This window comes from Notolabrus celidotus, chromosome 8, assembly GCF_009762535.1.
Source record: "Notolabrus celidotus isolate fNotCel1 chromosome 8, fNotCel1.pri, whole genome shotgun sequence".
NCBI lineage: Eukaryota > Metazoa > Chordata > Actinopteri > Labriformes > Labridae > Notolabrus > Notolabrus celidotus.
In genome coordinates, this window is record NC_048279.1 from 16336264 (window position 1) to 16364214 (window position 27951).

General features: G+C 40.2%; 2 protein-coding genes and 1 long non-coding RNA gene across 4 annotated transcripts; 2 read left to right on the forward strand and 1 right to left on the reverse strand.

Moving 5' to 3' along the window:
- Positions 1-1003: 1003 nt before the first annotated feature.
- c1qtnf2 (C1q and TNF related 2) lies at positions 1004-4123 on the forward strand. The gene is made up of 3 exons (XM_034690029.1): positions 1004-1297; positions 1660-1917; positions 2856-4123. Exons 1-3 carry the CDS (start codon positions 1186-1188, stop codon positions 3494-3496), a joined length of 1011 nt encoding a protein of 336 aa, XP_034545920.1. The 5' UTR covers positions 1004-1185; the 3' UTR covers positions 3497-4123.
- Positions 1534-16419, reverse strand: LOC117817356. Its single transcript, XR_004632130.1, has 5 exons — positions 16208-16419; positions 14276-14346; positions 13979-14084; positions 4240-4286; positions 1534-1860 (listed from the first exon to the last, which is right to left on the reverse strand). It is a non-coding gene; the product is annotated as an uncharacterized LOC117817356 (long non-coding RNA).
- Positions 6513-27114, forward strand: ccnjl (cyclin J-like). Of its 2 annotated transcripts, none has more exons than XM_034690028.1 (6): positions 6513-6835; positions 7471-7581; positions 12147-12357; positions 22613-22912; positions 23006-23165; positions 23709-27114. In XM_034690028.1, the coding sequence occupies exons 2-6, from the start codon at positions 7504-7506 to the stop codon at positions 24241-24243; spliced, it is 1284 nt and encodes a 427-aa protein (XP_034545919.1). In that variant the 5' UTR covers positions 6513-6835; positions 7471-7503; the 3' UTR covers positions 24244-27114. The 2 variants fall into 2 exon arrangements, with proteins under 2 accessions (XP_034545919.1, XP_034545918.1); XM_034690027.1 differs by having other exon boundaries at positions 7474-7581; positions 23709-26885.
- Positions 27115-27951: the final 837 nt, after the last annotated feature.

Genomic DNA, 27951 nt, shown 5'->3' on the forward strand with positions numbered 1-27951 from the left:
CAAATAAGTGCTGGAATTCGGGTATCATAAAGCCTGAAATAAAGAGAATGACATAGAAAAACAAAAAATAAAAAGGAAAAAAATTAAGCAGCCTACTGTGCGTTGGGAAAAATAAAAAAGTAGATGAGTAATGGAAAAGTGAAAGAGTCCAAAAAAATTACAATAGGGATTCAAAGTGCGTGATTATAATATATCACAGATGTATATTCAAAAAGAAAAAGACTAGAAGAGGAGATACTAGTTTAAAATGATGGGAGTTTCTGAATGTGGTCCAGGAGATGAGATCCTGAGATCACTGGCTTTTAAAGTTTTTTCCCACTCTTGCATCATTTACATTAATGTGTATGTTTTTTGTACAAAATCTACAGAGCACTTCATGCTGGCCAGAACTACAGTTGTGCTCATAAGATTACATACCCTGGCAGAATTTATGGTTTCATGGGTAGTTTCTGTTGTTATTATAATATAAAAAGAGTAAACACAGTTCTTTGATAAAAATTTTGCTTCACCCAACCACTAACCATGGGTGAAACATTTTTTTTTCTCTTACCATTCATATTCTCTTAAAAATAGCAAAAAAAAAATCACAAATTCTGCCAGGTTATGTAAACTTATGAGCACAACTGTAATTGTAAAATGTCTCTATTATTGTGCATCCTTATTCTTGTCCAGTAATATTGTCTTTTACAAACCTGCAGCACAACCTCTGGTTATGTAATATGTGTTCACATGGTTGCAGTTAAAGGTGAACACAGAAGTTTGCTACACACAAGCCTCTGCCTCTCCCAACATCTGCAACATTTTTATTGCTCTCTCAGCTCTTGGCTCGACAGCAAAGCCATAAACACAAACAAATAGAGCAAAATTCATAGACAGTGCACTTTACACATTTCTGCTGACCAATCTTCCCTCTTTTGGCACTTCTGTAACTGAAGTTTTTAATTTGAAATAACTTGTTTTAGTTTTGTCATGATTGTATAACAAAAACTTAGTTCCATGTTGTCCCACCTCTGTTACATGGTCCTATTTTCCCATGGTTTAAGTTGATGCGTCACCACTTCAGTGCACTGACTTGAATTGAATGACTTCATGGTGAAAGTATTTTTTGGCAGTGTTCTTACAGGGCGGATGTCATGGACTATGATTTCTGTGCTGCACATTTCTCTGCAGCACTTCTCCTGAAGAATGCTATCTCACCGGATTTCAGGAAGACCGTGTGGAGAAGTTTATGCTCGCTCATGCAGAAAAAGGACTTGGATAGAGCGGGAAGATGCCCATGTGCATAATTTGTCAACTGGTAAGTTCTTTCTCTGATTTTCATTATTACTTCTTTTGTATTCCCTCTGCAGAATCATGCTGTGAGCGCCATTCTCTGATTTGTGCATAACAGATGCCTCCTAACTCGCAGTAAGCATTGAGTCATTGTGCAAAACTGACCACACCACTAAAAAGACAACTGTTTACAAGTTTTCTCATCTGATTTTTCGGAGATAGAATATATTCTCTTACTTCTCTCATTTTCAGCCACATCTAACTTGAAGAATGAATGTTCTTTATGTTTCTTTGTTTACAGACATTTTAATGATCTAATGCTGTGACCTTACAACAAAGGTTTTGGTGTAAACATTCCCTTGCTCTTGTCTTGTGTTGACTCCACAGTGACCATCATGCTCCAGATGTGTGTGATCTTCTGTTTGCTGTCCGCTGTCCTCTCCCAGTCAACATCCTCCTTACCCAAGAAGGGTCGTAACTTCACCATCCACTCCTCACAGCTGGTCTGCAGTCTGCCAGGTCAAGCTGGGCCACCGGGGAACCCAGGAGCCCCTGGATCACCAGGGGCTATGGGCCCGATGGGACCCCCTGGGAAGGACGGCCCAGATGGGATGGATGGAGAGAAAGGAGAAAAGGGAGATGGGGGTAGGTATAAATTGACTGTAATCTGTAAGTGAAAATAATCTGTGTTAATTCAGGCAGCGCTTTGTGATAAAACAACATTATTTGGACCTAAAGAAGTGTGAGGGTCTTATTTATAACTTTTTTTAAAAAATGCTTTGAAAAAAATCATAGAAATGCTCTTTTGGTCTGAATGCTGTAAATTCAAGCTCTCTTCTCGCTGATATTTGTGTTTTGTGTTTTTTTAAAGATCCTTTTTTTTTAAACTTTTTTTTTTACTTCTTTTGATTGGACACCTTGTTAGAGACAGGATATGTCAGGAGAGAGTGGGAGATGACATGCATTGAATCATGTGGGAACCAGGAATCACTAAGCCTTAAGCCTTTCAAACAACATATTGTTCAGTTTGACTTTACACCAATTTTTGTATTTTTTAAATAAAATGCCAATACATTTGATTTTGAATTTATGCTTCAGAGAAAGAGTATTTGATCCTTTTGTAAAACCAACTGCACTCTATGTCTGTTATTGGTATTCATCTTTATTTACTCCTAAATCTAACTTTATATCTATTAAGGTGTTTGGGTTTCTTTAATTGAATTGTGTAGTCATACACATATTGTACCTTCTTCTTTAACTATGTACGTTAACTATAAAGTCTTTAATGCATATTATATGTAACATACAACTTGAATTTTCAACATTAAAAACAAATAAAACCATGTTTCCATATATTCTGCTTGCATCGAATACTGTCATAATTTTAAAATTTTCAGAATGTTTGGAAAGAACAGCCAATGTCATCACAAAAAAAGGTTCATGCATGTTAAATGTAAACATTACAGTGCCACAGTTCATTTTTGGGAATACAGGTTGAGTGGGGACCATTGATAAACTCACATATTGTGCTGGACCGCAACATTAAACATTGAATTCTGTCATTATTTCATGTTTGTTCTCAGGTGATCCAGGGAGGACTGGGAATCCAGGCAAACCAGGTGTCAAAGGGCGTGAAGGTGTCATCGGTAAGGCTGGACTTAGAGGACTTAAGGGGCACAGGGGGTCCCCAGGGACAGCTGGAAAACGAGGTGAAAAAGGAGAGCACGGGGACATGGGTGGGCAAGGGGAAACTGGAGGCTGTAACTGCGGTAGGGCAGCTCGAGTGGCCTTCTCTGTGGCCGTGACCAAGAGTTACCCCAAAGAGAGACTGCCCATCCGCTTCAGCCGGATCCTGCTGAACGAGGGGAATCACTACAACGCCAGCAGTGGGAAGTTTGTCTGTACCATCCCCGGAGTGTATTATTTCACATATGACATCACTCTTGCTAATAAGCACTTGGCCATCGGGCTTGTACACAATGGGCAGTACAAGATCAAGACCTTTGATGCAAACACAGGAAACCATGATGTGGCATCTGGTTCAACTGTTCTCCAACTGCAGGAGTCAGACCAGGTGTGGCTACAGATCTTCTACTCAGAGCAGAACGGACTCTTCTTTGACCCTTTCTGGACGGACAGCACCTTTACAGGCTTCCTTATTTACCCTGACCAGGACTATCTTAATGAGGCTGAAAGAAAAGCTAATGCTCAGGGTGACAGTTAATACCCTCATCCTGATACAGTTTTATTTATTGCCTTAATATTAGGTGGAAACATGAAAAATCCCATTTGAAGTCTGTCCCCCACGGGTAGGCCCAAGTGTAATTTGGTTGTTCACATGTGGTGACACAAGGGGGCGCACAAGGAGAGAAAAAGCCAAAGTTGGGAAAATTAAATTTTTATCATGGAGTAACCTTTTGTTTTTATGGTGTCCTTAAAGTTTTTACAAGTTTGACCAATAAGAAACAGGATTATTTGAGTTCCTTTTGTTCCCCAGTTTACCTTACAGGAGCTCTATGTTTATGTTGCCTCAGTTTTTATTTGTTGGACACTAACACATATTCTGTCCCATGTTCGAATGCACAAAGAAGATTTTGTATTTTGTAGACTCTTCCCATCTTGTCATTTTTGATGATAAGACGAGGAAGGTAAAAAGAAGGGAGAAGAAAGGAAGAAAGATACTTCTGTTCTGCATGTCTATTTTCATCCTGTTGGCATAACTTTTTTTATTTAATCATTTGGAAACTGTTTCTATTGCACTCTTCTGTTGTTTCAAGGTTGACCATGATCTGTCTTCAGGCTTACAGGTGCAAGTGTTAAACTCAGATTAAAAGGAAGAACAAAGATCATGTCAAACTCTGCACATTTATCATTCATCACAGTGAAGGTCAAACATTCATGTAAAGCACGGTTACCATTCTTTTCAGGCTCTGACTCCCAAAATGATGGTGCCAAAGACTTGCTTACCCTTTAAATTGAGGTGATCCAATGTTGCTCTCAGCTGTGGGAAAGTACTGAAAGACAAATCCAAAAAATGGACACTACAGCAATACAAAGCACACAGTTCAATAACTGTAGTATTACTTTTTAGCTATTCAAAAAAGGCCAGAAGCACAGTCCAAGTAATCTTCATGTATAGGCTGTAGCAGTGATAGGACTGTTAAATAAACAGTCAGACGGTGAGTTTAATAACAATTTGAAGCTTATTAAGCTACTTATTTTAGCTGGTCTGTAGTAAATTAGCCTAGCGATGTTCACATGTTACTGTGTTACCTGTGCTGCTTAACCTGCTGCTACTGATGTTTTCGCTCATCTGTCATAATCACCTCAGGGGTCACATGGCAACATTGAAAAGCAGAAAAATGATGAAACATTTTTTATCCAAATGGTTTGATTTGAAATTTAACTACTGTATTTTTTGTCATTAATATATACATATGCTAGTTTAATTAATTCATTTTTTGTTTTGTTTTTGGAAGATCACATGACCCCTAGGAGGTCCAGACCCTAGCTTTAGGATCTACTGATGTGTAGCATCAATGGGTAAAACATTTTTTTTAGTTGAGGGGACGTTAATTTTTTTAAACAGATTAAATACAGTTAATTTTCATCACAGATGACTGATTAGGAATCCAGGGTATGACATGGACTAAAACTAATCGAAAGGAAAGATTACATAACCTTACATTTCTTTCATACAAATAATCATTACTTTTAAAATAAATATTCATTTTAATCATACACTACCAGTCAAATGTTTGGAAACGCCCTCTCATTCAAGGGTTTGTATTTATTTTAATTGTTTGCAACATTGTAGATTAATACCAAATACATTAAAACTATGAAAGAACATATATGGAATTATTGTTTTAACAAAAAAGTGTTAAACAAATCAGAATATATTTTACATTTTAGATTCTGTAAAGTAGCCCCTTTTTCCTTCATGACAGCTTTGCACACTCTTGGTATTCTCTCAGTCTGCTTCATGAAGTGGTCTCCTGGAATGGTTTCTAATTAACATGATCCTTGTCAAGAGTTAATTTGTAGAAAGACTTGCCTTCTTAATGTGTTTGAGACCATCAATTGTGTTGTTCAGAGTGAGGGTAAGTACACTATTTGACTCCAGTTGTAATCCATATTATGGAAAAACGATATTATTTAATAGTTTTGATGTCTTCAGTATTAATCTACAATGTTAAAAATAATTAAAATAAATAAAAAACATTGAATGAGAAGGTGTTTCCAAACCTTTGACTGGTAGTGTACACTTTCAGCCCAAAATTTAAAGCATGTCATGTCTTTCATGATCATTATTTATAGTTATAAATTAATTAACTAACAAACCAACCAAATAATTAACTAACTGACCCACTCACTCACTCACTCACTCACTCACTCACTGAAACACTGGAATTTTTAAACTATGGTTTTCTTTTCCCACAAAAACAGCAGTGGTGGACAAAGTACACAGCTTCATTACTTAAGTGGAAGTATAGATACTCCATGTCAAATATTACTCCAATACAAGTGAAAGTTGCTCTGTCAGGTTATTACTTGAGTTAAAGTGCTGGAGTACTTCCTTTTAAAAATACGTTAGTATTTAAAGTACTTCTTAAAAAATCTCAAAACATTGTATTTTAAAAAACCTCTAACAAGGGCTGAAGATATGACCATGGGTGCTTAGGTGGAGAATTATAGCCATCATTATCACCTCTAAATTTAAATGCCTGATCTGAGTGAAATGTGCTCTGTGTTTAATCCACGTTCAACTGTGGGATCAGACTTCAGAAAAGAGACGGAAATTCATGGGCTGACTTCAAAGCAAAAGTAGTGAGTAACTAGAGCATTGATATAAATGTAGTGGAGATAAAAGTACAATAATTGTCTTCTGAATGTAGTTGAGTAAAAATAATATGTTCTCCCAAAAAAATAATACTCAAGTAAAGTACAGATAGCCTACTCAAATTTTTTTACTTAAGTACAGTAATCAAGTAAATTTACTTTGTTACTGTCCAACACTGGGAAACAGTGACATTAATCTACCAATTATACAGACAGCATTTCCTCTGATTAATTGTATTTTGAAGATATCTAATTCTAACACTGAAATAATGTCTTGAATTAGGCTAATTGAAATTGGTACTGTTTCTGAAACACATTTGTGAAGGAAGCAATGCGGCTGTTTGTAGTTCTGACACCTACCTCTAAAGAACTACAAATCCCAGGCTGGAGGAAGGACCTTCAACGTCGAGCGCAAGAGCCTGCTCGCACCGCAACAGCAGCAGCTGGTGCAGCCGAGGACATTACTTTGTTACAGCGGAGCCACCGGAGAGAAACGGACGGACTGAATCCGTCGGAAAAGTGTGAACAGTTGGGGGAAAACGGTGCGACGAAACGCCTGTTGCCGGGACTTGAAGGTGGCAGGTGTTATATGAACTTGTCAGCGGATTTAAACGTTTTGTTTTCGCCGAGAAAAGCTGTGTTTTCTCAAAGTTGAGCCCGGAGAGGAGTTCAGGATGTCGGACTGAGACAAAGGGGTCTGGGGGGCATTCCTGTCGGAGCGGTGAGTGGCACATGAATTAACCACCGAGATGAAAAGTTCACCAGATTGTTAGATAGATTAACCGTGTTTTTCTGGAGATGTTTTAGTTGTATCTGCGTGTGTGTGTTGTGTTTTTCCGTAAACGAGTGTTAGTGAGCTCGGTGGGCAGTCAACTTGTGTAGCCTCACTGTTTGGCCGCTGTCTCGTGGTGCGGGCGTCCTCACAATGATAACCCAAGTGTGATGTTTGTAAGTCATTTTACATTTGGTGTGAGTTACTGGGTCAAAACTTACACTAGCGTAAAGAAGGGTGCTTTAATTCATTCAGCCAGCAGCGTGCTCGAGGAGTGGGTATTTAACGGAGGCATTTAAATTCCCGAGCAGAGAAAATGGCCTGTTCGGGGAGAGAGCTCTGAGGGATTAGCTAGGTGTTCCAAACTGGATCAAAACCTCTGTATTTCCTAATAGATGAAGCATTTTTATTGTGTTTTTAAATTCGAAATAAGGCTACTGTATCCTAAATCCGCAATTCCAGTTGAACTAACAAACATTAAGAATAAGTTTAATTTATTCTCGCTTGTATCAGATATTTTTCTCATTGCCAGTCGTCCTCCTGCCCTAGATATCTCTTCTAAAAGTGTCTGCTCTCTGTCTCAGCAGGTCAAACTTGTTTCTGGAAGTCTCCTCTGGATGGGAAAGATGGAGAGGGAGTTGCAATGGTGGAAGGGACAGCTAGCTGCAGATATCCATCAATCCCTCCGCATCAAGGTGAGTCTGACATTACCGAGCCATGCTTTTATTTTGATAGGGTTTCAGATAGTCTGACATTTACACTGTATCAAAATCATCCGGTTTTTCTGGCTTCTTAACTTGGGACTAGCATTAACCCATCCCTTGAAATAATTGTGTACAGTTTTAATTAAGCACTACCTTAAGTATGACTTGAACTCACATTTTAATGACGCTGACCTCATTAATTTAGCCTTTCACAAGGAGTAAACTTCTTATTGTTTTATACTGTGGGAAAGACAAAGAAAACATTTAAAAAGTTAACATACTTGCTATTTAACCCTCCTGTTCGTTTCTCAGGAGCAGCAATAATGTTTCTAGGTCAATTTGACCTGGGGCATATTTAATTAACCAAAAAGTGTAAGAACCCCAAAAATCCAAACTAATTTAAAAGAAAAATCTCATTATTAACTCCATTACTAACAATTTAAATCAATATTTGGTGCAGTAGTGTTTTTTAATTCTCACAGATCATCGTTCAATGAGGATATCTCGCTTGTTTTTTTATGAAATTCATGTTAAAACTTGTTTAAATGTACATTGGAAATACCTAAATATAAGTACAATAGTTTGACATGAAATGTATTTTGTTTCATATATTTAGAATTTTGAATTATTATTTTTTTATGAAGTGATGTTGATAAATTAATACACCTCTTCTGTCACAATGCTGCCATGATTTTTAGGCTGTTTTTAGCTGGTTTGGAAGGCAAATATTGCTTCAAATGTGAAATGAACCATTTTGATTATATATGTTGATTTCACCTATTAAGCCAAGCAAAGATGTTTCATACAGAAAAACAACTTTTAACATTTATTTTTAGATTTTCTACCAACATAACAGGAGGGTTAAGTGATTTTCTGAAGACCAGAGATGATAGATTGCCTAGACTAGACTATAATCTTTCTGTTTGTAAATGGTTGATTATTCTCATTTAGAGCCTGTTTGGCTGCCAGGTAACTGAAAGGCAAACGTAGAATTATGAGTAAGAATAACCCACAAACATATAGTAATGTTAGTAGTAATGACCAGGGGCTCGACCAATGATGTAGTCTGAATGAGTAGGCCTGTGTTGATGTTCAAACAGCAGCAACCTAGCCATCTATCCACCACAAACTTTATTGAAAGTTGATAAGGAAATATAATTACATGGTCCTGTTATCTATTTAAACATGATCTACATTAGATTACATGGAGGAGTTAAGGCTCATTAATTGAGAATGTCTTAATTAACCTCTAAGCGTGATCATATTTCTTCCCATGTGTCACTTTAATGGAGACATCAGTCACCTGACTGGCATGTCAGAGCTGGGCCTCTGCTGCCAGCTTCTCGCTGATGGAGACAAATACAGATCTGATTTTAAATGCCATGTTCGAGAGATTGTACATACATGACGAGTGAGTTCTGTTTGTGAATCCGATGTTAGTCAGCTTTTATAATGAGTCATCGGTAACACACAGTTTGATTCCGTTTGCTCATCCTGGACAGTGTCTGACTCAGAGTGAGCTGTCAATTAGACTGAAGAATCTGTATGCAGAGCTGGAAGCTAAACAGCACTCCCACTCTTTTCTCATATACTATAATGAGAGGGAGAGATGGCTGCTGTAATGTTAGGTTGGATTGTCCTATATCAGCATTTCTAGTGAAATCCAAGGAAACAAACTCACCACCGTGCATATATACTGTACAATATACCGTCCTCTTTGTGAATGCTTTTTATGGTGTAGAGAAGTGTTCCATACATTCTGTGAATTGGGAGATGTCAGAGATGCTTAGATTAATTAGTAACAGATGAGAGTTTGTTGTTTTGTTGAGATACTTGAGGAAGGCAAATGCTGTGTTTATGTTTGTTCTAACCCAAACTGTTGATACATATGTGTTAAAAGATTGGTGAATTACCTGTTAAAAATTAAAGTGAACATTTCTTTTAGCTTCTCTTTTAAGGAAATGACTTAAAAGGTTGATTAAATCAGTGTCAATTCAGTTGTTAAATATTTTTGTGTAAATTAACCAATCAAAAACTGGATTAGTTTTTGCTGCACAGCTTAAGAAGCAAAGATACTGACACAGTTTGTGCGTTTTTCTGAAAGACAGAGAAGGGAAGGTTGGAATCATATCTGTCATAACCTCTTATTTACTGCTCACTGTCTTAGTGTCCCACTGAAGATTGAAGTCTTTGTCATGAAGCACCTTAACTGTGGTTGTTCTCAGGTTTTATCAGAGCCAGCTGATTTATAATTAATATAAAAAAATAAATAAGATCTAATTATCAAGTCATTAGTCCTAACATGTTTCTTATATTCTCATTAGATGTTCAAATTTAGCGCACTTCTTGTATTACTGTAACTCAAACTTGTTTTGTTGTTGGTGAGAAGTGGTTGTTTAGTTGATATGTTGATAAACAGAACAAAAAGATAGTTTTTTTAAATTCATTTTTGATATTAGATAACTATTTGGGTGGAGACTTCAAATAAGCTCTCTGAGTTTTCTGCCTCTTCCTGCACAGTATATTATCTATATTTGCTCTTTTTTTGTGTGTATTTTCTTTTAATTGTGCAAATGAATAAACTTTACATAAACATAAACAGAACAAAAAGGTGGTAATTATCAGTTTTGAGTCATTTATAATTATTCAGAGCTCATTTGTAAAGGGACAATTGTGAGCATGCCCACACGTTACAGCATTTATTGTCCGTCAATCACACTCAGGCATCCTGAATAAGCTTAAAGTGTTATTTTATTTATTTATTTATTGGTTTGATTCATTGTTTATAGTTGCAGTTCAACAGAAAATTCCATCTAAAGAATCATCTTTGAATCAAAGTTTTTTGAGTCTTTAAAGCACCTCAACAGTTATTCTCATAACAGCCTGTTGGTTAGTTTCCTCTTGCCTTTTAAGATATCTGAAATGAGTAAATGTTAGCATAGCTCAAAATCGTTGAAATGCTTCACAGTGTTGGAGCTTTTGGTGCCTGCATGTGTGTATTTTCTGATGTGGTTTCACTGAAAGCACTGTACTGTATGTAATGGAGAATCAGTATCAGAGCTGTGTGGTAAAAAAAAAAAAGGCTTTCACACAGTGTTCAGATTTCCTGCATGGCGCCCGCTCCCCCACCGTCTCATCCAGCCCTAATGACGTTTGCTGCAGCGGTAATGCCCTGATGTGGGAGATAGCACTGGTGTGTAGCATGTGGCAAATTATCAGACATGCAAATCAGGCGGAGGCAGCTGTGGAATCCTTAATTATGGTGTGGGTCCCCCACAAAGGCACCTCTCCTACCAACACAGAACCCCCCCCTCCCTCCCTGAAGCCCCTCTAGACTCCCCCACCCTTCACATCCCACCCCCCATTCTTCTGCTGCCCTTGTACCCCCAGACAGACAGATGGACCAGAGGCAGAGGCTGAAGCAGTGGGAGGAGAGGAGAGTTAGGGGAGGAATGGATGGTGCGGTTGGTTGTGGCACTGGGGGTGGAGTGGCTGTGTGTGGATTTAGGAGGCGCAGGGGGTCACTGTTTATTTTTGGATTCCTTTAAAGTGTTGGTCTCAGCTTCATTGTTGTTTCAATTCAGCTGGAGAAAAAATAGCTGACATGTTAGATAAACCTGGCAGTGTTGGAACAGCACTTTTGTGTTAATACAGACTCTTATTATGTATTCATATGAGTTTATTTTCAAAATCAGAGCTTTGGAGCCACATGTTGGCAGTAGTAAATGTCCTAGGGTCAGAATTGTTCCTAAACAGCAGTCCTGACATGTTGTTGATGTTTACTGTATTTTTCCCTCTAGTAGGGACCCCTCACTGTTTGGAACTAAGGAGATTAATCAACCAATCCCCAATCTCTTATTAAATCCAGATCAGATGCCCTTGTTTTTCCTCAGACTCACACATGGAAAACAACAACACTTATGTATAATTTGTTTTCATAAGCAGCTTAAACAAAAAGAAAAACTGTGTTGTGACTTAGTGCTCTTCAAAGTGTTCCTTGTTTCATTTTTAAAACTGCAGCCTTTTAAAAGTGTTTCAGTTTTCTGCAGCTGATTGGGAAGACATCAGAGACTGATTCAATGCTAATGCCCTCCAGTATCTTCCTTCCACTTTAAAACACATGCAGCTAATTGAACATGAATAGGAGATGTGCTAGGGGTGAAACCTAATCCTATCTACTCGCAACCTCCACTGAAGGAACCATGTCACCCCCCCTAACACATACACACACACACACCAGCCTCAGCCCATCACTCAGAGACCCCTGCGATGACCCATATTAGCTCTTGTTCTCTGCAGTGATGGTGAATTAAATGAGATTGAAATGAGGCAGGAATTTCTGGAAGTAAATGGAGTTTTTATTCTCCTGGTGTGAGTATTCCAGAGCCACTACTTCTAAACCCCATCAGCAGGAGATATGCATGGCTCACATTATTATGCATATTCTTTACAACCCCCGCGTTCCTCTACCACTTCTTCCTGCCCACCCTGCTCCTCGCAACTCCCCTCTATAAGTCCCCCCCCCCCTCATCCTTCTTCTCTTGTCGCCCCTACAGGAGCTGAAGCTGCCGGTCTACCGGGCCCACTCTCCTCAGATCGGCATGCGGCGGTACTTTGCGGACCTACTGGCCATCCTGAGTAACCGCTACCAGCTCTGTCCCACAGCGAGACACCTGGCGGTCTACCTGCTGGACCTGTTCATGGATCACTATGATGTGGCAGTCAAGCAGCTCTATGTCATTGCCCTCTCCTGCCTGCTGCTAGCCAGTAAGTCCATTAACATTACCTGCTCCTCCTTTCCTTAATGCATACACCTTCTGTTTTCTGCTTGGCAAAGTTACTTTGTTAGCCAACTCCTCCGTATTCGTTTATAGTCTCAGTCATGTGTTACACTGACATTTCTTTTACTGTATTTCTTGAATGTACAACTTAAGTCTTGTTTCCAGTTATCTAAAGTACAATGTATTTGTAAAAAACTGAACAGTGTGTGGTGACTTGTTCTGTAAATGCTGAAGACCTTCTCTGTGGTAGCGGAAACAATGACAGTGGTTTTTGCACAGATGGCACAAGGTGACCTGCATAAAAGCGAATTCAAACTGTGCTCTGGAACATGGTGGTGTTTTCCCCCTCAGCTCTGATCTGTTGGCCTGTAATGACAGTTTTACTGTAGCTGCATTGTTGCTTTAAAACAACACAAGGTCTCCATTGTGGTAAGATGACTATGTCATTGTTTTGGGGGAAACTGTTGGAGATTACGCTCGTGTCTGCAGAACATTTTAGGTGTCTTTGATCCTGGTTTTAATAACATGTCTGCGGCTGCTGCTGTTAGTCAGTCCTCTCCGTCAGTTTGAGATCACACCTGCCGAGGTCGAAATGTCCCCTATTCAAAGGTGTGATTCCTTTTTTCCCCTCTGTTGCTGAAATTCATTTGATTTCTGACAAAGCCTACACACAATCCCCATACAAATGTAATTAGCTGTTGTCTTTAAGCTTGAACACCTAACTAGGGATGCACGATATTATCTGCAAATTAATGTGCTAATAATGGGCTGCTGCACACACGTTGGGCTCATGTTTGAAGTTAAATTTGAATTTAAGCAGCAGTCTGTAAGGTACATGTAGCTGATTAATTTAGGCACATTTACCATCAAAGAGTAAACCATTTTATTTAATGTGGGTTTAATTGCTGTACATTTGCACTTTTCACATGTTCCCTGTGAACAGAGGTTAGGTTTACTTACTATGTCAGATTTGAAATTGTCTAAATTCTCCCTGGTTGTGGGTTTTGTTATGATTGTCTCAGGGAGAGCATCATCCAAGTTTTAAGTAGGATGTATCTTTTTGTATGAATTTTGTTTGAAAGCAATTGTCATAAATAAATATGCAGTTTTAAGTATTAAGTATTTTTCTTATTTTGCGCAGGAAATGAATATTACATAACAACTGTGATAAGAGTATCACCATAATACTGTACGCTAATGCCAATACAGAAGAGAATTGATGATCTCTGCAATTAGGTGTGCGGGAAAAAAATATAGGTATTGGTAATCGACTAAATGAGTTGTAAAATATCAGCATATTGGATATTGGCAAAAAAAACAATATGCATCCCTAGTCCTAACCATAATAGATAATTATGAATTAAAAAGTTTCAGGAGTAAATAAAGCACTAAGTATAATGGTACTGTTTTTTTTCTGTTGTCAGCCAATCACACAAAGAGACCAAATCTAACAATGAACAGATCCTAATAACAAATATATCCTTTTTAGCCAGAGCCAGATGTGTCCTTTCTGTCTGTCTCACATCACCACACTGTTGCATGTGGTAACATGTTGATTCATAAGCATGTAAGACCGAGTTGTTTGATTTGGAGTCAGTTCTACGCACCTTGTCATACATCAGCTCTTAATGAATGAACTTGTTCCTGATGAATGCATCGCTTCCTCCTGTGAGGATGCTGTTGAAGGAAACGTAGATTTTTTTGTCCTTTCATCTTGAGTTGGAGCCACCGACAGAATTAGGAAGTTTGAAAGTATGGAGAGAGGTGGATAAAAAAATAGTTTGGGTCTTTTCACAGGATTTGTTTACAAAAAACTTTGAATACCAACACACACCATCTTCTTGTTTTAGTCGCTGTTTGTCTGAAAACAGACCCAGTGCTGGTGGTTGTTCATTTTAAGATACCTGTTCGTTCTCTCATGACTCTTTGATGTTTGTCTTTGCTTGTGGCTTTCTCTCTCCAGCTGTCAGTCTTCCTGCAGATGGGAGAGAAGTGAGGATTTAATCTGATAACAAGTCACTGACATGCTTCATTGATATGAAACATAGAATTGAGTCTTTGTGTGTTTTTCCAGTAGAGCAGGTGTGTTAATCGTTTCTCCTCTGTCTGATTCTGCGTTGTGCAGTAGTTATTAGTGTCTCTGTGCCTGTCTGGTGATTAACAGGCTGTGAGGTTTTCTGTACATTAATGCAGCCCTTGGCATCATGGGTAATTAGACTAATGATGCCGTCAAAGTGGGAGTCTGGAACTGAGCCTGCTCACTTGGGAGAGCTCTGTGTGTGGTGTGTGTGTAGTGTGTTGTCGCACACAGGCCATCGATCCTACGAGAGCAGTTTCAGTGGAGGTATAAATTTGAATATGAGACTTGAAAGAGGGTTTTATTTAAAAGGAATCTCATGAGAATCCAAGAATAGCTTAGAGAGTTTGCTCATGAAGTGATAAAAATATAATCAATCCAACCTGGACAGAGGTTCTCTTTCTTTTCTCTAATAGATTAATCACTTTTTTATGAGTGAGTCTTTTGTTGGGCTCTCTCTCTCTCTCTCTTTGCTCTCCTGCCTCTGACTCCTCCAGGACTCAGGGGAGTTTCCGCCATGATTGATGAAGGCTTGAAAGGGTGTTTGATTCAAAGTTGTCTTTGGTTTTTTATCAGTCTTAAGGTGCTTTGGAATCTGGCCTAGTTATTGAACAGCTTCCCCAGGTCCGCCTGCCTTTAAGACACACATACATCGCCTGTCTTCAGAAATGTTCCGGCTTCCGCGCCTGGTTAATTAATCGCAACCTCTTTTGAGTCTCTCAGCAGCCACTGCTTAATCCTGTTACTCTATTGTGTGTGTGTTTTTGAGGGTGCTTGAGTGTGTGCATGTGATTGGTCATGGATGAGCTCTTCTTCATTTGCAGGAGTGAGATTATGGTCAGTTTTTCAGACCCGCAGGGAGAGTTTTATTGACTGCTGGGCACTTATTCGGAAACCTCAACTCATTTTTAGAGAATCCAATTAGTCAAAGAAACCCAAATCCTGACAAATACAAAGCAAAGACTGTTTACACTGGATTTTTTCACTTAAATCAGTCCTCAAACTCCAGCTAAAGTTTCCATTGTGTTTCATTCCATGAAGTCCTGCAGTGATCACATCAGTCTTCCTGGCAGCTCCTTGTCCCTGAAGTCACAGCTCTGCACACTGCAGCTGTTTGTTATGCTAAATGACATCATGGACATGCCTCTGTGCCAGCTAGTAGAAGAATTTTAACGATTTAATTGTTGAAAAAATAATCAATCCTATTTTTCCTTTGTTCCTTTGATCAATTTTGATTCAGCTGTAATTTAGTGCTGAAACTTGATTTATCTGTTTAGCTTAGTGGACCTGATTGCCGAAGGATGCTCAAACAACAAAAAAGGAGCATCCTGTGAAACAGCTAAGAAGCTCAGTCATACTGACTGCACAGTGCACTTACACAGGCCTCAGAGCCCGGGGGTGGGGAGGAGCTGTGTGCTGCGGGGCACCTGCCATATGCTCTCCGAGTCAGGCCTCAAACAAAAGCCCGTCAATGCAAGCAGGACAGCCAGCCAGCCAGACCCTTCCCAGAGAGGGGGAGGGGAGCAGAGACTGAGGGGTGGAGGTTGATGTGTGTGCGCCCTTGTGTTTTTGCTAAATGAGGAGATGGTCGCTGTGGCAACCTATGGATAAACCAATAGCTATTTTTCCCCCTCATGATCATCTAATTAAGAGCCACATTTATGTGGTATCCATAAGAGATTGTGTCCCTCATTGAAAAAAGCCCTCCTTTCTTCCACACAACCAATTAACCACCCGGGCTGTGATGGTGTCCTCTTACCTCTTGCTGCCGGCTCTGTTTCCTCTTAGTTCTCTCACCTTGTCGGGGACAGCCAGAGTGAGCCAGTCCTGGGACAGGGGTAGCCAGTAAAAGCAGCCCAACGTCCCTGGGGGGCTGGGAAACGAGCTGAGCGGCACTTCAAAGGCAGGTCGATTGCTGATGTTAAACAGAGGAGAAAGAGAGGTGGAGGTGGTGGCCTGCAAAATGGGACATGTTAGAACTGAACCCCCCAGCAGGGTGCCCTGAAATGTAGATTAATAGGGAACCCACTTCCCCCTTTCATCCCCCTTGTCGGAGCGTTGACGGTAATTCTAACAGAAATGTTGTCATGTGAGGCTCTCATGATTAAAGAAATTATGTAAAGATGCACAGATGGGTTTTTATTATCTCAACACAAGCTCACCTTTTGGTGTGTTATGAGAGCTCTTGTGTAACTGAATTTAAATGTTAGAATTTAATCATATTTAGTTATGTTGTGTAATGCCTGAGGCTCTGTTTGCCCACACACTCCCTGTGTTTGCCGTCATCACCCATGCAGCAAAATGCTGCCGACCTGCAGCCGACAGCTCCCCCAAATACACACCGTACACACACACACACACACACACGCACGCACACACACACACACACACACACACACACACACACACACACACACACACACACACACACACACACACACACACACACACACACACACACACCCTTGCATTGCGTTTCAAGGATCTTGCTTTGGTCCCTCCAGCATTAGCATCAGGGGTCAAAGGTCGGCCCAGGCTTACATTGTGAGAGCTGCCAAGGCCAGGGGTGGCAACACGAAGGTTCTGTGATGGAGCTATGAGCAATTTCACACCCCCAGTGAAAGATGTAGCAGCAAATAAAAGAAGTTTAAAGAGCAGAGGAAATTCCTCCATGGCTGTCAGGCCAAAGAAAAAAGAAACTGAAAAAGAAGACTGCTATAAATCTTAATGCTGATCCTTATTGGCAAGACCTTATCAATATTAAATGAAAAGGGTGGGTAACAGAAAGTCAGTTTGAATAATACATTCACATATTTTACATCATTAATGCAGCCCTGTTCCAGCATCAGTCTTGTAAATGATCAATCTTTCCAAATTTTCACAATTTGATTTTGTTCATGTAGTCTTAAGAAATGTCAGTTTTCCCCTGAAGTATATTTCTTTCCACAACAGCTGTTTGGAAGCACTCCCCCCCCGAGGTCTTCAAGGAAAGCTGAGCCCCCTTAGCTTTGCTTGTGTCTACCTACTTGGCTGGTTAGGTTATATCAATGTAGTGAACCACTCAACATTGATAATAACATTTCTATCACATACAGGTTTAGTTGAAGACCAGTAGTTGGAAATTACATGTTTTTTGGAATAGTACTCAAAACAAGCCAGTGGTTCAGTCTATCAGTTGTAAATGTTATTGAAAACATCTTCAGGTTTAGTAAAAGTCTGTTTATCTGCACTTTTTAAAAACAGTAGTTTAACCACATATCTGTCCTTCAACATAGTTTCAACAAAATGACAGAGATACTGTACCTTGTGTGACATCAGGACATCCTGATTTGTTGTTCTTTTCTCTGCTTTTAGCGAGTGATCTACATCAAAATCTGTGACATGTATGATACCTTTGTATTTTTATGTTAGGTACATGGTGTGAAAAGGGTTCATTCTGGCAATTTTTTTCAAAAACAGAAGCTCTCAGCTCTCAGGTTTCCTTACAGCCCCTATCACTCAAACTGTCTCCCTGCCCCCACCTCCACCTCCTCCACAAACAGCACACCTGGTAGGAGGCCCTGCATCCTGGTCTTACCTCTGCCTCACCCCTGACCTTTAACTTTTCACTGTTTACTTGACCTTTTCTCATCACCACCATCACCTGTGGGTGCTCTGAGAAAGGAGAGGTGTCTTGCCATTGAAGCGTACGGAAAGGTAGTTTTTTGTAGGTGAGAAATGTTTTTTTCCCCCCCCTTCATCGGTGTCTCTGCCTCGCTGACTAACTTCAGATAGGATCATTGAGACGCCTGCATTCCAGGTAGGCTGAACTCACAGGAGAGGAATGCAGCATCTCTTTCAGGCCACACTGATGACAATGAATCAGCACAAGAGGTTGCAATGGTGCTGGCATGTGGCTTTAGGACATACGCGAGGAGATGACACACATCAGGAAATCTAGTTTAACTTTGTATCAAACCTAAATTCAAAAATGATTTTGAATTTAGACTCGAGAGAAGTTGTGAAATACCTTCTGTGTGATTAGATGACAGCTGTTCTGGTTTGATAAAGTCTGTTTTTGTAGCTTGATTCTTGTCATAAACCTAATTTCCTATAATGGAGTATCACCAATAATTTTGTTTAGATTCCTTGTAATATTTATTGACGAATAGTGATTTCTGCCTGTGTGTTAAAGGCACAGCATTTTTATTTTTTGGTTTAAGATTTGTATGGTGAAACTGGTGGGGTAATCAGAGAGTGCAGACCTCTACCAAGATCAATAGCCTATTAAAATATGCAAATAAAGCAGCAGTAGCTTGTTACTGTATCAGGCAGTAAAGGAGGCTGCATGTCAAGAAGAAATTTTGACTTGCTAGTTTATGAGATAGATCTGATTCATATCCTCACTTTAATGAGGTTTCACCTAACCTAGTCTACAACCTCTCACCAGTTCCATGTAACTGAGGCTGGTAGTTTTTGGACATTTTCTGTAAATGTTCTAACAAACTGACAACTAAACACTCCCTCCTCTTTAGAGGTAACAAAAGACACCTTTAGGAAAAACACGTTTTTCATTATGGGTATTATTTTGCTTCAAAAACTTATACTTAAAGAGTTCAGCTCAGGTTTTCATATTTGTATAATCTGAGTTGAAGAGATTACTGAAAGTAGTTTATCATCAGCTAATGAAATGATCCATTCAACCTTTTTTTTAATACACATTCCCTCCAGCTTTCAAATATCAGTCAGTGTTTAACTTGTTTTCCTACTTCTATAACGATGAATGTAAGTTCTTTTTCAGTCTGTCAGTGAAACATCATACAGATGTGACCTTTTACTCTGGGAATGTGATATTTTTATTTTCACTTTTCCGTAGAAAACCGAACAAACCGTTGAAATATGTAATAAGAGAATAATCAATCAGTGATTGTAATGTAAAAACTGGCAAGAAATCTACAGTTTCAGAGGTTTTCTGTAGAATCAATATGGACTATTTTACCTTCTTTACCCTGTGTGTCTTGCCCTTTGTTGCCACCCCTCATTAAAGTGAATGAGATCAATGTTTTGTCATTCAGGCTGAAATGCACACACTTCTCTTTACAGTAAATCAAATCAGTTTGTGGCTCTAATCAAACTGAGCCTCTGAAGATGCTTTTGTTTTCAAAGCTTTTGGCCGTCCGATGTCTCTCTTATGTGCTGGTCAACCACAATCACAGAGCACAAAGGAGATTGACTTGTGCAGTGTCTTTCTTGAGATCAAAGAGAGCCAGGGTTGTGTGAAGATTGGGGGCATTGATGGCTTTTTATGGCAGCGTCTGTGTGGATATAGCAGTCTGGAGGCAGACAGAGGCCTGATCCAGAGGATATGATGGTGAAAGAAAGGGGGCGAGTGTGGACTGGGGCTGCTGAACGAGCCCTGGTGGGGGTAAACAGCCCTGTTTCACTGCGCTTCCTGTTCTGGTGGAGAGACGCCATTATTGCCTCTCTGCTAATTACCCCTACGGCCTGTTGGGCTCCAGACCCCCCCAGTACCCCTCCCCTCGTGCTCTCTCAACCGTTTCCCTCTCTCTTCCTCTCTCCTGCAATAGTTAAAGGTCGGGCGCAACATTGGTGGTAAAATTCGCACTAGCTAAGAAGACACCCCACTCACTGAAATAATGTCTGCAGCCCTGGCACTGCAGACCATAGTGATCCAAAGCCATGATTTTCATGTTTGGCTGCCATGCTTTAGGATTAGAGGCCAAAATTTGTCCCCAAACAAAGGTTGTTGTTATTTCCAGCTCTGTGCACAGTCTCACAAAGCAGATTTGAAACTTAATAATCCAAGCCTGTGGACGTTATACAAAGTAATGCCCCAACAAGGGACTACATGGAGCTTTGTCAGCAGTGTTTATGTGAGTGATTGTTTAGAAGTTACCATTCTCTGTATTACTTTTCTTGAACTCCTGCTAAATAAACTTGACATGATGAATGAGGATGATTTCTGAGATAGAGAAAGAAAGATATACACTGCATTACCAATCAGACAACTGTGGCAGCACAGATACGCTTTAGAATAATTCAGGTTGTATGCTGAATTAGGGAGCCTAAAGTGAAGTGCAATTGTAATAAGTATGACTGTCTCAGGTTTGATGTAATGACCATCTTTTGCATGTTATTATTGTTTGTACATAATCAATATCAGCCTCAAAGATTCAGTAACAGTGGAGGTATGATTTTTAGTTTAGTTCTACGTCTTCAATGCATCTCCTCGTCTTCCTGTGAGCAGTTCAGGCACATACTTCAGAGAGAAGCCTGTATCAGAGTAACCCGACACCTCCTCACCCCTCACTCTTGAAGTTTTGAGCAGAGAGCGGCTGTTGGACCGTTGGATTAAAGGCAGAATCGCCCCTTTTCATTGGTCACATGGATCCTCGAGGCCTCGGGGCTGTTGCCATGGAAAAGAGGATGTCTGGGGATGGGGAGGGGGCTCGCCATAATGGCACTGCTGTAATGTCTGAGAGGTCTGGAGCAAGTGAGCGAGAGGAACAGGAATATTGGGGATCAAGCTTACTGGCGTTTTCATAGAAAGTGTGGGGCTTGTATAATCCACAGTAAGGAGCAGACTCTCTGTACGCTTGTAGTGATGTTTCCTGAGGCCTCCCTGATAGTGTAACAGCTTAGCTTTATGGCCAGATGTTCAGTAATAGTCAGCTTAATTGCTAATGCTTAGCAGGCACTTGTTAGGCTGTGTGGAAACTTAAGAACAGCTTTTTAGGGCGGACTATAAACCTTCTCCATGTGGCTACAGATGGTAGATTTCATTCTAACACTGAGAACGAGGAATGAAGAACTAATCTGCAAGGATTATATAAATGTATTCTGTCATAATATATATAATTGTCTCTAAGTTTATTTAAATAGGGTAACATTTTTCTGATGAAATGGGAGTTGATCTTATTTAAGGCTCATTGATGTGTGTGTTCTTCTAATTAAATAAAACTCAGCGGGTAGTGTTGTGATTTTATCTCTGACAGATGTTTCTTAATATGATCCTCTGGTTTACATATAATGATAATAATACTTTATTTATATAGCACTTTTCAATACAAGTAACAAAGTGCTTTACAGTGGGCAATAAAAAGCGCAAAGTAAAATGAAGTGATAAAAAATGTAATGAAATAAAAGCTCAAAAACATACAAACTTATAAAACAGACCCTTAAAATCAGAGCTAAAATTAAATGAAATCCCACAATAAAAGCTTTCCTGTAAAAATATGTCTTGAGTAATGACATAAAACACGGGACTGACTCTGCAAGTCTGATCTCCTCTGGCAGGCTGTTCCAGAGTGTAGGAGACCTGACTGAAAAAGACCTGTCCCCTTTAGTTTTCAGTCGGGTCCTTGGAACAGCTAACAGAGCACTGCCAGAGGATCTCAGACTGTGACTAGGTTTGTAGGGAGATACAAGCTCAGAGATATAGAGAGGGGCAAGTCCATGTTGTGCTTTAAAAGTCAATAAAATAATCAATACTAAAATACATATATGAAAATGTAAAAATAATACTATTATCCCAGTATTAAAAAAAGCATTTGTTTGTTTGTGTGTTGATCAACAACCTCCACTTAATATTTCTGAGAGAAAGAGAGAGAGTACAGAGGATAGATTGGAAAGTGGAAAGAGAGTGTGGGGAATGACATGAGGTGAAGGGCCACAGGTTGGAACGCAGGAAGTCAAACCTGGGCTGTATTACGTTTTTAAGATATTGAAAGAACAAAGCTGAAATTTCACATTCCTGCACCTGGAGTGTATGCCTCAAAATTAAACTAAATGTTTGATTCTTCATTGAACGTCTTGTGAAACCATTAATGTGGTTTATTAAAAGGTAATTACAGCTCTGCAAATAAATGACTAGTGTAATTTTATCATCATGGTTAAGTTAAAAACTGTTTTTTGCATCCATGTATTCGAGGGTCTGCTGGCTCTTTAAGAGTCACATATCCAAACACTGTCTTGAGTTAAGCTGCTGTTCATACCTTGTCAACATCCTGCAAGCAAATGTAAATTACCAAATGATTCAGCTGCCTGTGATCCATAAAAATCTTTGGTGTATTGACCATCTGTTAACATATCCTGTCTACTGAACCTGCCAAATGTGGCTGTGCAGCATTCAGTAACCTTTCTGCGTGTCTCTCCTCCCTTCCAGGTAAATTTGAGGAAAAAGAAGACCGGGTTCCCAAACTGGAGCAGCTGAACTCTCTTGGCTTCATGTGCAGCCTGAACCTCGTTCTCAACAAGAAGGATCTGATCAAAATGGAGCTTCTGCTGCTGGAGACCTTTGGCTGGAACCTGTGCATGCCTACACCTGCCCACTTTATTGACTACTACCTCCACGCCTCTGTGCAGGAGGGCGACCTGTACAACGGCTGGCCCCTCTCCTCCATCTCAAAGACCAAGGCCTTCATGGACAAATACACTCACTACTTCCTGGAAGTCTCACTTCAGGGTGAGTAAAGAGGAGGACGTTGACTCTTCTCGACATTCATCAGATTTTTGTGATCAGAGAATGAATGGAACTGTTGTCTCTGGTTTCTTTCAGACCACGCCTTCCTGAGTTTCAGACCATCTCAGGTTGCTGCTGCATGTGTGGCAGCATCTCGTATTTGTCTTCAGATTTCCCCCAGCTGGACGACTGCTCTGCACCTACTAACAGGCTACACCTGGGACCACCTCACCCAGTGTATTGAACTCATGCTGCTGTAAGTGACACACATATTCACTCCTGTAAAGAATTAAGATCTAACAGGGTCTTGATGATATGCCTTTGGAGGTGAAAGACCCCTTTCTCTATATTTTGGTTTCCATGGTTTTGGATTATAAACAGCAGGTTGGTTTAACCTTGTAGAGTCTTATCATGTCACCAGATAAAAGCCGCTCTATCTGATAATCCTAGCTGATAGCCTCGCTGCAGTGTACTTTTAACAACTGTAATTAAGTTGCACATTTCTTGGTAAGTGGGCGGCTGTGTGCGTTTGTTTGTGTGCATCTGTGTAAGTGTAATTGCCTGCACATGTTCACACTAATTGCAAGGTAGTTGAACAAGACGGTGCAGGCAGCTTTTTGCCCTATTAATGGATTTATTTAAGCAGACATTTTTTTTAGATAGATCTTTTACTTCAGTTTTCAGATGTTTTTCTCTCTACATGCAAAGCGAGAAAGCTGTACTTCCAATAGCCCAAGAAATGAACCTCCTGGTTTATTAATTTTCCTTATATTTAAATACCTACCTCTCTTCTCCTCAGTGCTCATGACAACGATGTCAAGGAGGCCAACAAGACCAAATCCACTCCTCCTCACAGACCCTCCTCTCTGCAGTCCCAGCCTCCCACCTCCCACCTCTCTCCAGTGTCAGCCATCCAGAGACCAGCCTCCTCCTCTTCCTCCTCCTGCTCCTCTTCCTCCTCCACACCACAGCTGCTCTTTCAACCGGATGCCTTTTCTCACCTCTCCCAGCATTCTCCATCCCTCTCCCAGCTGCAGGTGCTCGCTGACTCTCAGGCTCTGGGGTCTGTGGTGAACATGTCTCAGGACTTTCTTCAGAGCCACAGGATGGGACTCCTCGCAGGGGCTCCTTCCATGACTCCTGCGGGGGGATTCCCCTCCTACCCCAGCCTGGCCGCCAGTCTCCAGCCGGGGGCACGAGGATTGCCACTTCAGGGCCCAATTTCAGTGCAGATGGCCCTCGCCGGAGAGCCGCGACACTGTCTGAGCATGGCCTACAGCGGGGGCTACCTGGGGTCTCATCACACTTTTGCAGCCGGCTGCTTCGACAGGTGACGCCAGGAGACGGAGAGGGAACACAAACCCCCGCGGGAGTGCACTGTTATGCTTCCGTCCAAAGTCCCCACCCCCAAATACCCTTTCTCAGACCTCCTCTCTCTCTCCGTCAGTTCAACTACACTTTCAGCTCGTCCAGCCGCCCTGCCCCACTCACAGAGACGCCTCAAACGCAAGCAGAGGTCTAAAGGCAAGACAGACCCGGTGGAAGTCATCACACTGACGTGACAAAGGCTCTCCTAGCAGAAACACTGACTGAAACATTACTGCCATGTTCTGACTGGTTTTATAAATCCATGTAACCTAAGACTGTCTTCACTGTGAATGAGATGAAAGCAGCAGTGTGATCGAACACCCACCTCATTCAGTGCCTCTTCTCAGTTGTGTAATAGCTGAGCCAATTTTAGAATTGCACAGAGCACAAAGGATCTGTGATAAGGATGTATTTGCTGCTTACATATTTCTGTTTTGACTTTCTAATCCCAAAACTTGAACACATTTTCAAGAGGAGAAATTGGCCGGTATAATTTCTTGATCCGACATTTATTACAGATATAAAAAGAAAAAGAGGCCAACGTTAATTGAACTTCTTTAGCTTTTATCTGAGCTGAAGAGCCCTCTGGAGAGTCCTCACCACACATTTTCTCTCAGAGGGGACAAAGACATGTTTTTTAAGCACACCAGGTGAAGGATACACCTGTGCTGCCCTACAGCGTTTATTTTCCTACTTCCTCCTCTTTGTCCTCGTCATCTCATGTCTCCCATCTCCAAAGTCGAGCCTCGTGGCAGAACCGTCACACCCTGGGGTTGAAATATTTCTCTCCAGGCTTTGTCATAGTAACCTTTTAATTTCACTGTCTCTGGCACCACTCAAAGAATTGAACACACACTGATGTGACTGGACCGTTATGGTTAAGGAGACATGGACTTTGGTTGTGTATTGTACATATGAATTGCTGCTGCCTTCTTATGAACTGTTGGTTCTGTGTCTGTGTTAATGACTCAAATGTTTACATGAACCACTAAGTATCAGGGACTTAAACAAGATTACTTGAATATGATGCCATTGAAACATGCCATAGCTTTTATTTATAATGTGTTTTTTTTTTCCTTTTCAATGTATTGTTTGATTTAGAATAGATTTTTTTACCAGCTTAGAAACACACCATTGATTAATTGTAGTTATTTTTTGTACCTGTTCATAGAAACTGTGTACTCAGGCTCAGGTTTCAAGGCTGAATCTCGCAGCCTTTTCATTACTCTGTGCTATTATGCTTTAAAGTGGATGCAACTGCAGCATCTGCAGGGGCTGGAATATTCCCCTTCTTCATCACTGGACCGTACTCTGCTTACAAGTCAATAACTGAAAGCACGACACAGTCTGTTTACTTCGTAGAGGAACGAACCCGTGGTCACTGGTTTCAAACAGACATCTGTAGTCAGTCCGCAGTAATTGCTTCCCAGATTTCTAAAGCTGCAATCCCCAATCGTCCCTCTTCCTGTTCAAGTATAAACACATGCAGATCGGGTTGCCCACTGGTTACCATGGCAATACCTTAAATGATCTTGGACGTTTTCAACTGAATTAACGCAGCAGCTAAGGATTATTTTCTCCACTAATTTAGTTTTTTCCAAAATAATTTGAGGAAATTGTGAAAATGCTGTTATATATCCCACAGCTCAAGTTGATCTTTTCATACAGCTTCTTTGATTGGACAAGAAACCCAAAGATATTCCACATTGCATTCATTACAAAAAAAGCAGCAAAGTCTCACATGCAAAATCAGAGAATCAGGAGCATTTTTTTTGGCGTGAAAATGAATGAAACTGTTTACTTCTGAGTGTTGCAGCTCTCCTGTGACCTCTAACCTCTGGGATAATGAGAACTGAATTCATGTTGAGCTGCTCGGTGTTGTGGAAACTGTGAGCTTGAGTTTTAATATGTTACTTTTAGTTCTTTACTGAAGTTTGCAAGTTCTGAATTAACACAAAACTGCTGTGGTCATTGGACTTCCTCCACACGTTGTGCCTCTGCCTCAAACCTCAAATGCATTATCAGGGTTGCATTTCTCAGAAAACACTACATGAAGCAACACTGAAACTGTTACAGTCACAAACCACCCAACCAGTTTGTTTTCTTCTCACTGATAAGGCCGTGTTCCTGTGCAGCCCGGTGATCTCATACTATGCCTTTTGTTTGAACTCTTTGTGTACAGTTGTGTTTCATTTTTCATTCCTTTTCTGTGTATTTTAGTTCAAGATATTTGTGATTCTCCTGGTGGATGCTGTCAGTCTGAACTATGTTTCAAGATGTTCAACTTACACTTTTCTTCATAAGTCACAAGCAACTTCTCACTGAGGTGTCAAAGGTGCAATACTATGCTTTTTTGTTTTCTGTTTAAACTGACCACAGCCATCACTGACTCATGTTCACCACTGGTTCATCTTTTGTAACTTATTTTTTGATAATTGTGTGATTTGACTTGGTCTCCTCTAGAGGGCAGTGTGCTCTGAACACAATGAATATGTTGCATATTGCAGCCACCTCCTTTGAGTGATAGATATTACTAAATGCTTTTATCTTATTATTATTATTTTTTTTTTTAGCTATTTAGAGATTTCCTGTGCACCCCCCCCCCCCCCCCCCCCTCCTCCTCCTCCTCCTCCTCCTGTGAAAAGTGCTGATGTCACTCACTCCAAACATCACTCCTCTAACATGATAGTGATGAAATGACACCACAAACTTCCAATTTATATTTTTATATTACTTTGTACCCACGTGTAGTCTTGGATTATGTGACACTGATTGATAGAAAGACTTCTTTTATCACAATGTGCCATGGAAAAAAATAAAGACACGAGTGAACTAAGCATGTGAGGGGTGTGCTTCTTTTGATTAAGCCTGCAGCTTTTAGGGAAATGATGCTTTCCACTGCAATGCTCCAGCCTGCTCGGAGGGAAGACAATACAGCCGCTCTGGTGATAAGCATTGCAGGTTTTACACACAGTCCTCCAGCTGTGACCACATGCTGTTTCCACAGCTCTTCATTCAATAAAACAGGGCAGTTCTCAGCCACACTAAAACTGCTGGTTGGCTGCAACTGAGAGTGTTTATTCAAATACTGAACTAACAGTACATTTTGTGGATTTTTTTTCCTTATAACATAGTATATAATGATATAATATCAACTCTAATATCATTATTGTAATGATTTTGTATGCATTAAACTGATTAGGACCCAGCACAAGATATTCAAACTAAGTTCCACCCTACACCAACCTAAAAAATGTTCTGCTTCAAAATGAAAACATACTAAAAATACATGAAATAGCTCTGAAAGGGATAACTTACATCTTACTTTTTAGTTAAAAAAAATCACTTTTTATTAAGTTTTTATTTCAAGATTCAAGAGCCCTTTTCAGCCATTCAAATTATATGCCGTGTGTGTGTGTGTGTGTAAGAAGGGGAAACAATAAGATTATTCATTCTATCAAAAAGGTGCAAACCAGTTTAGTAGCTAAATGCAGAACATTTATTAAATTATCTAACTTTTTATCACCACTTTTCTACAAGAAAAGGCACACCTACTTTTTCCCATACCCACTGAAACTCACAGACATTCTTCGTGTTTGATGTTCAGTCAAATAACCAAGTAAGTCTTTCACACACTAACCATGTGTGGAATAGTTATGCTACTTTTATGAATA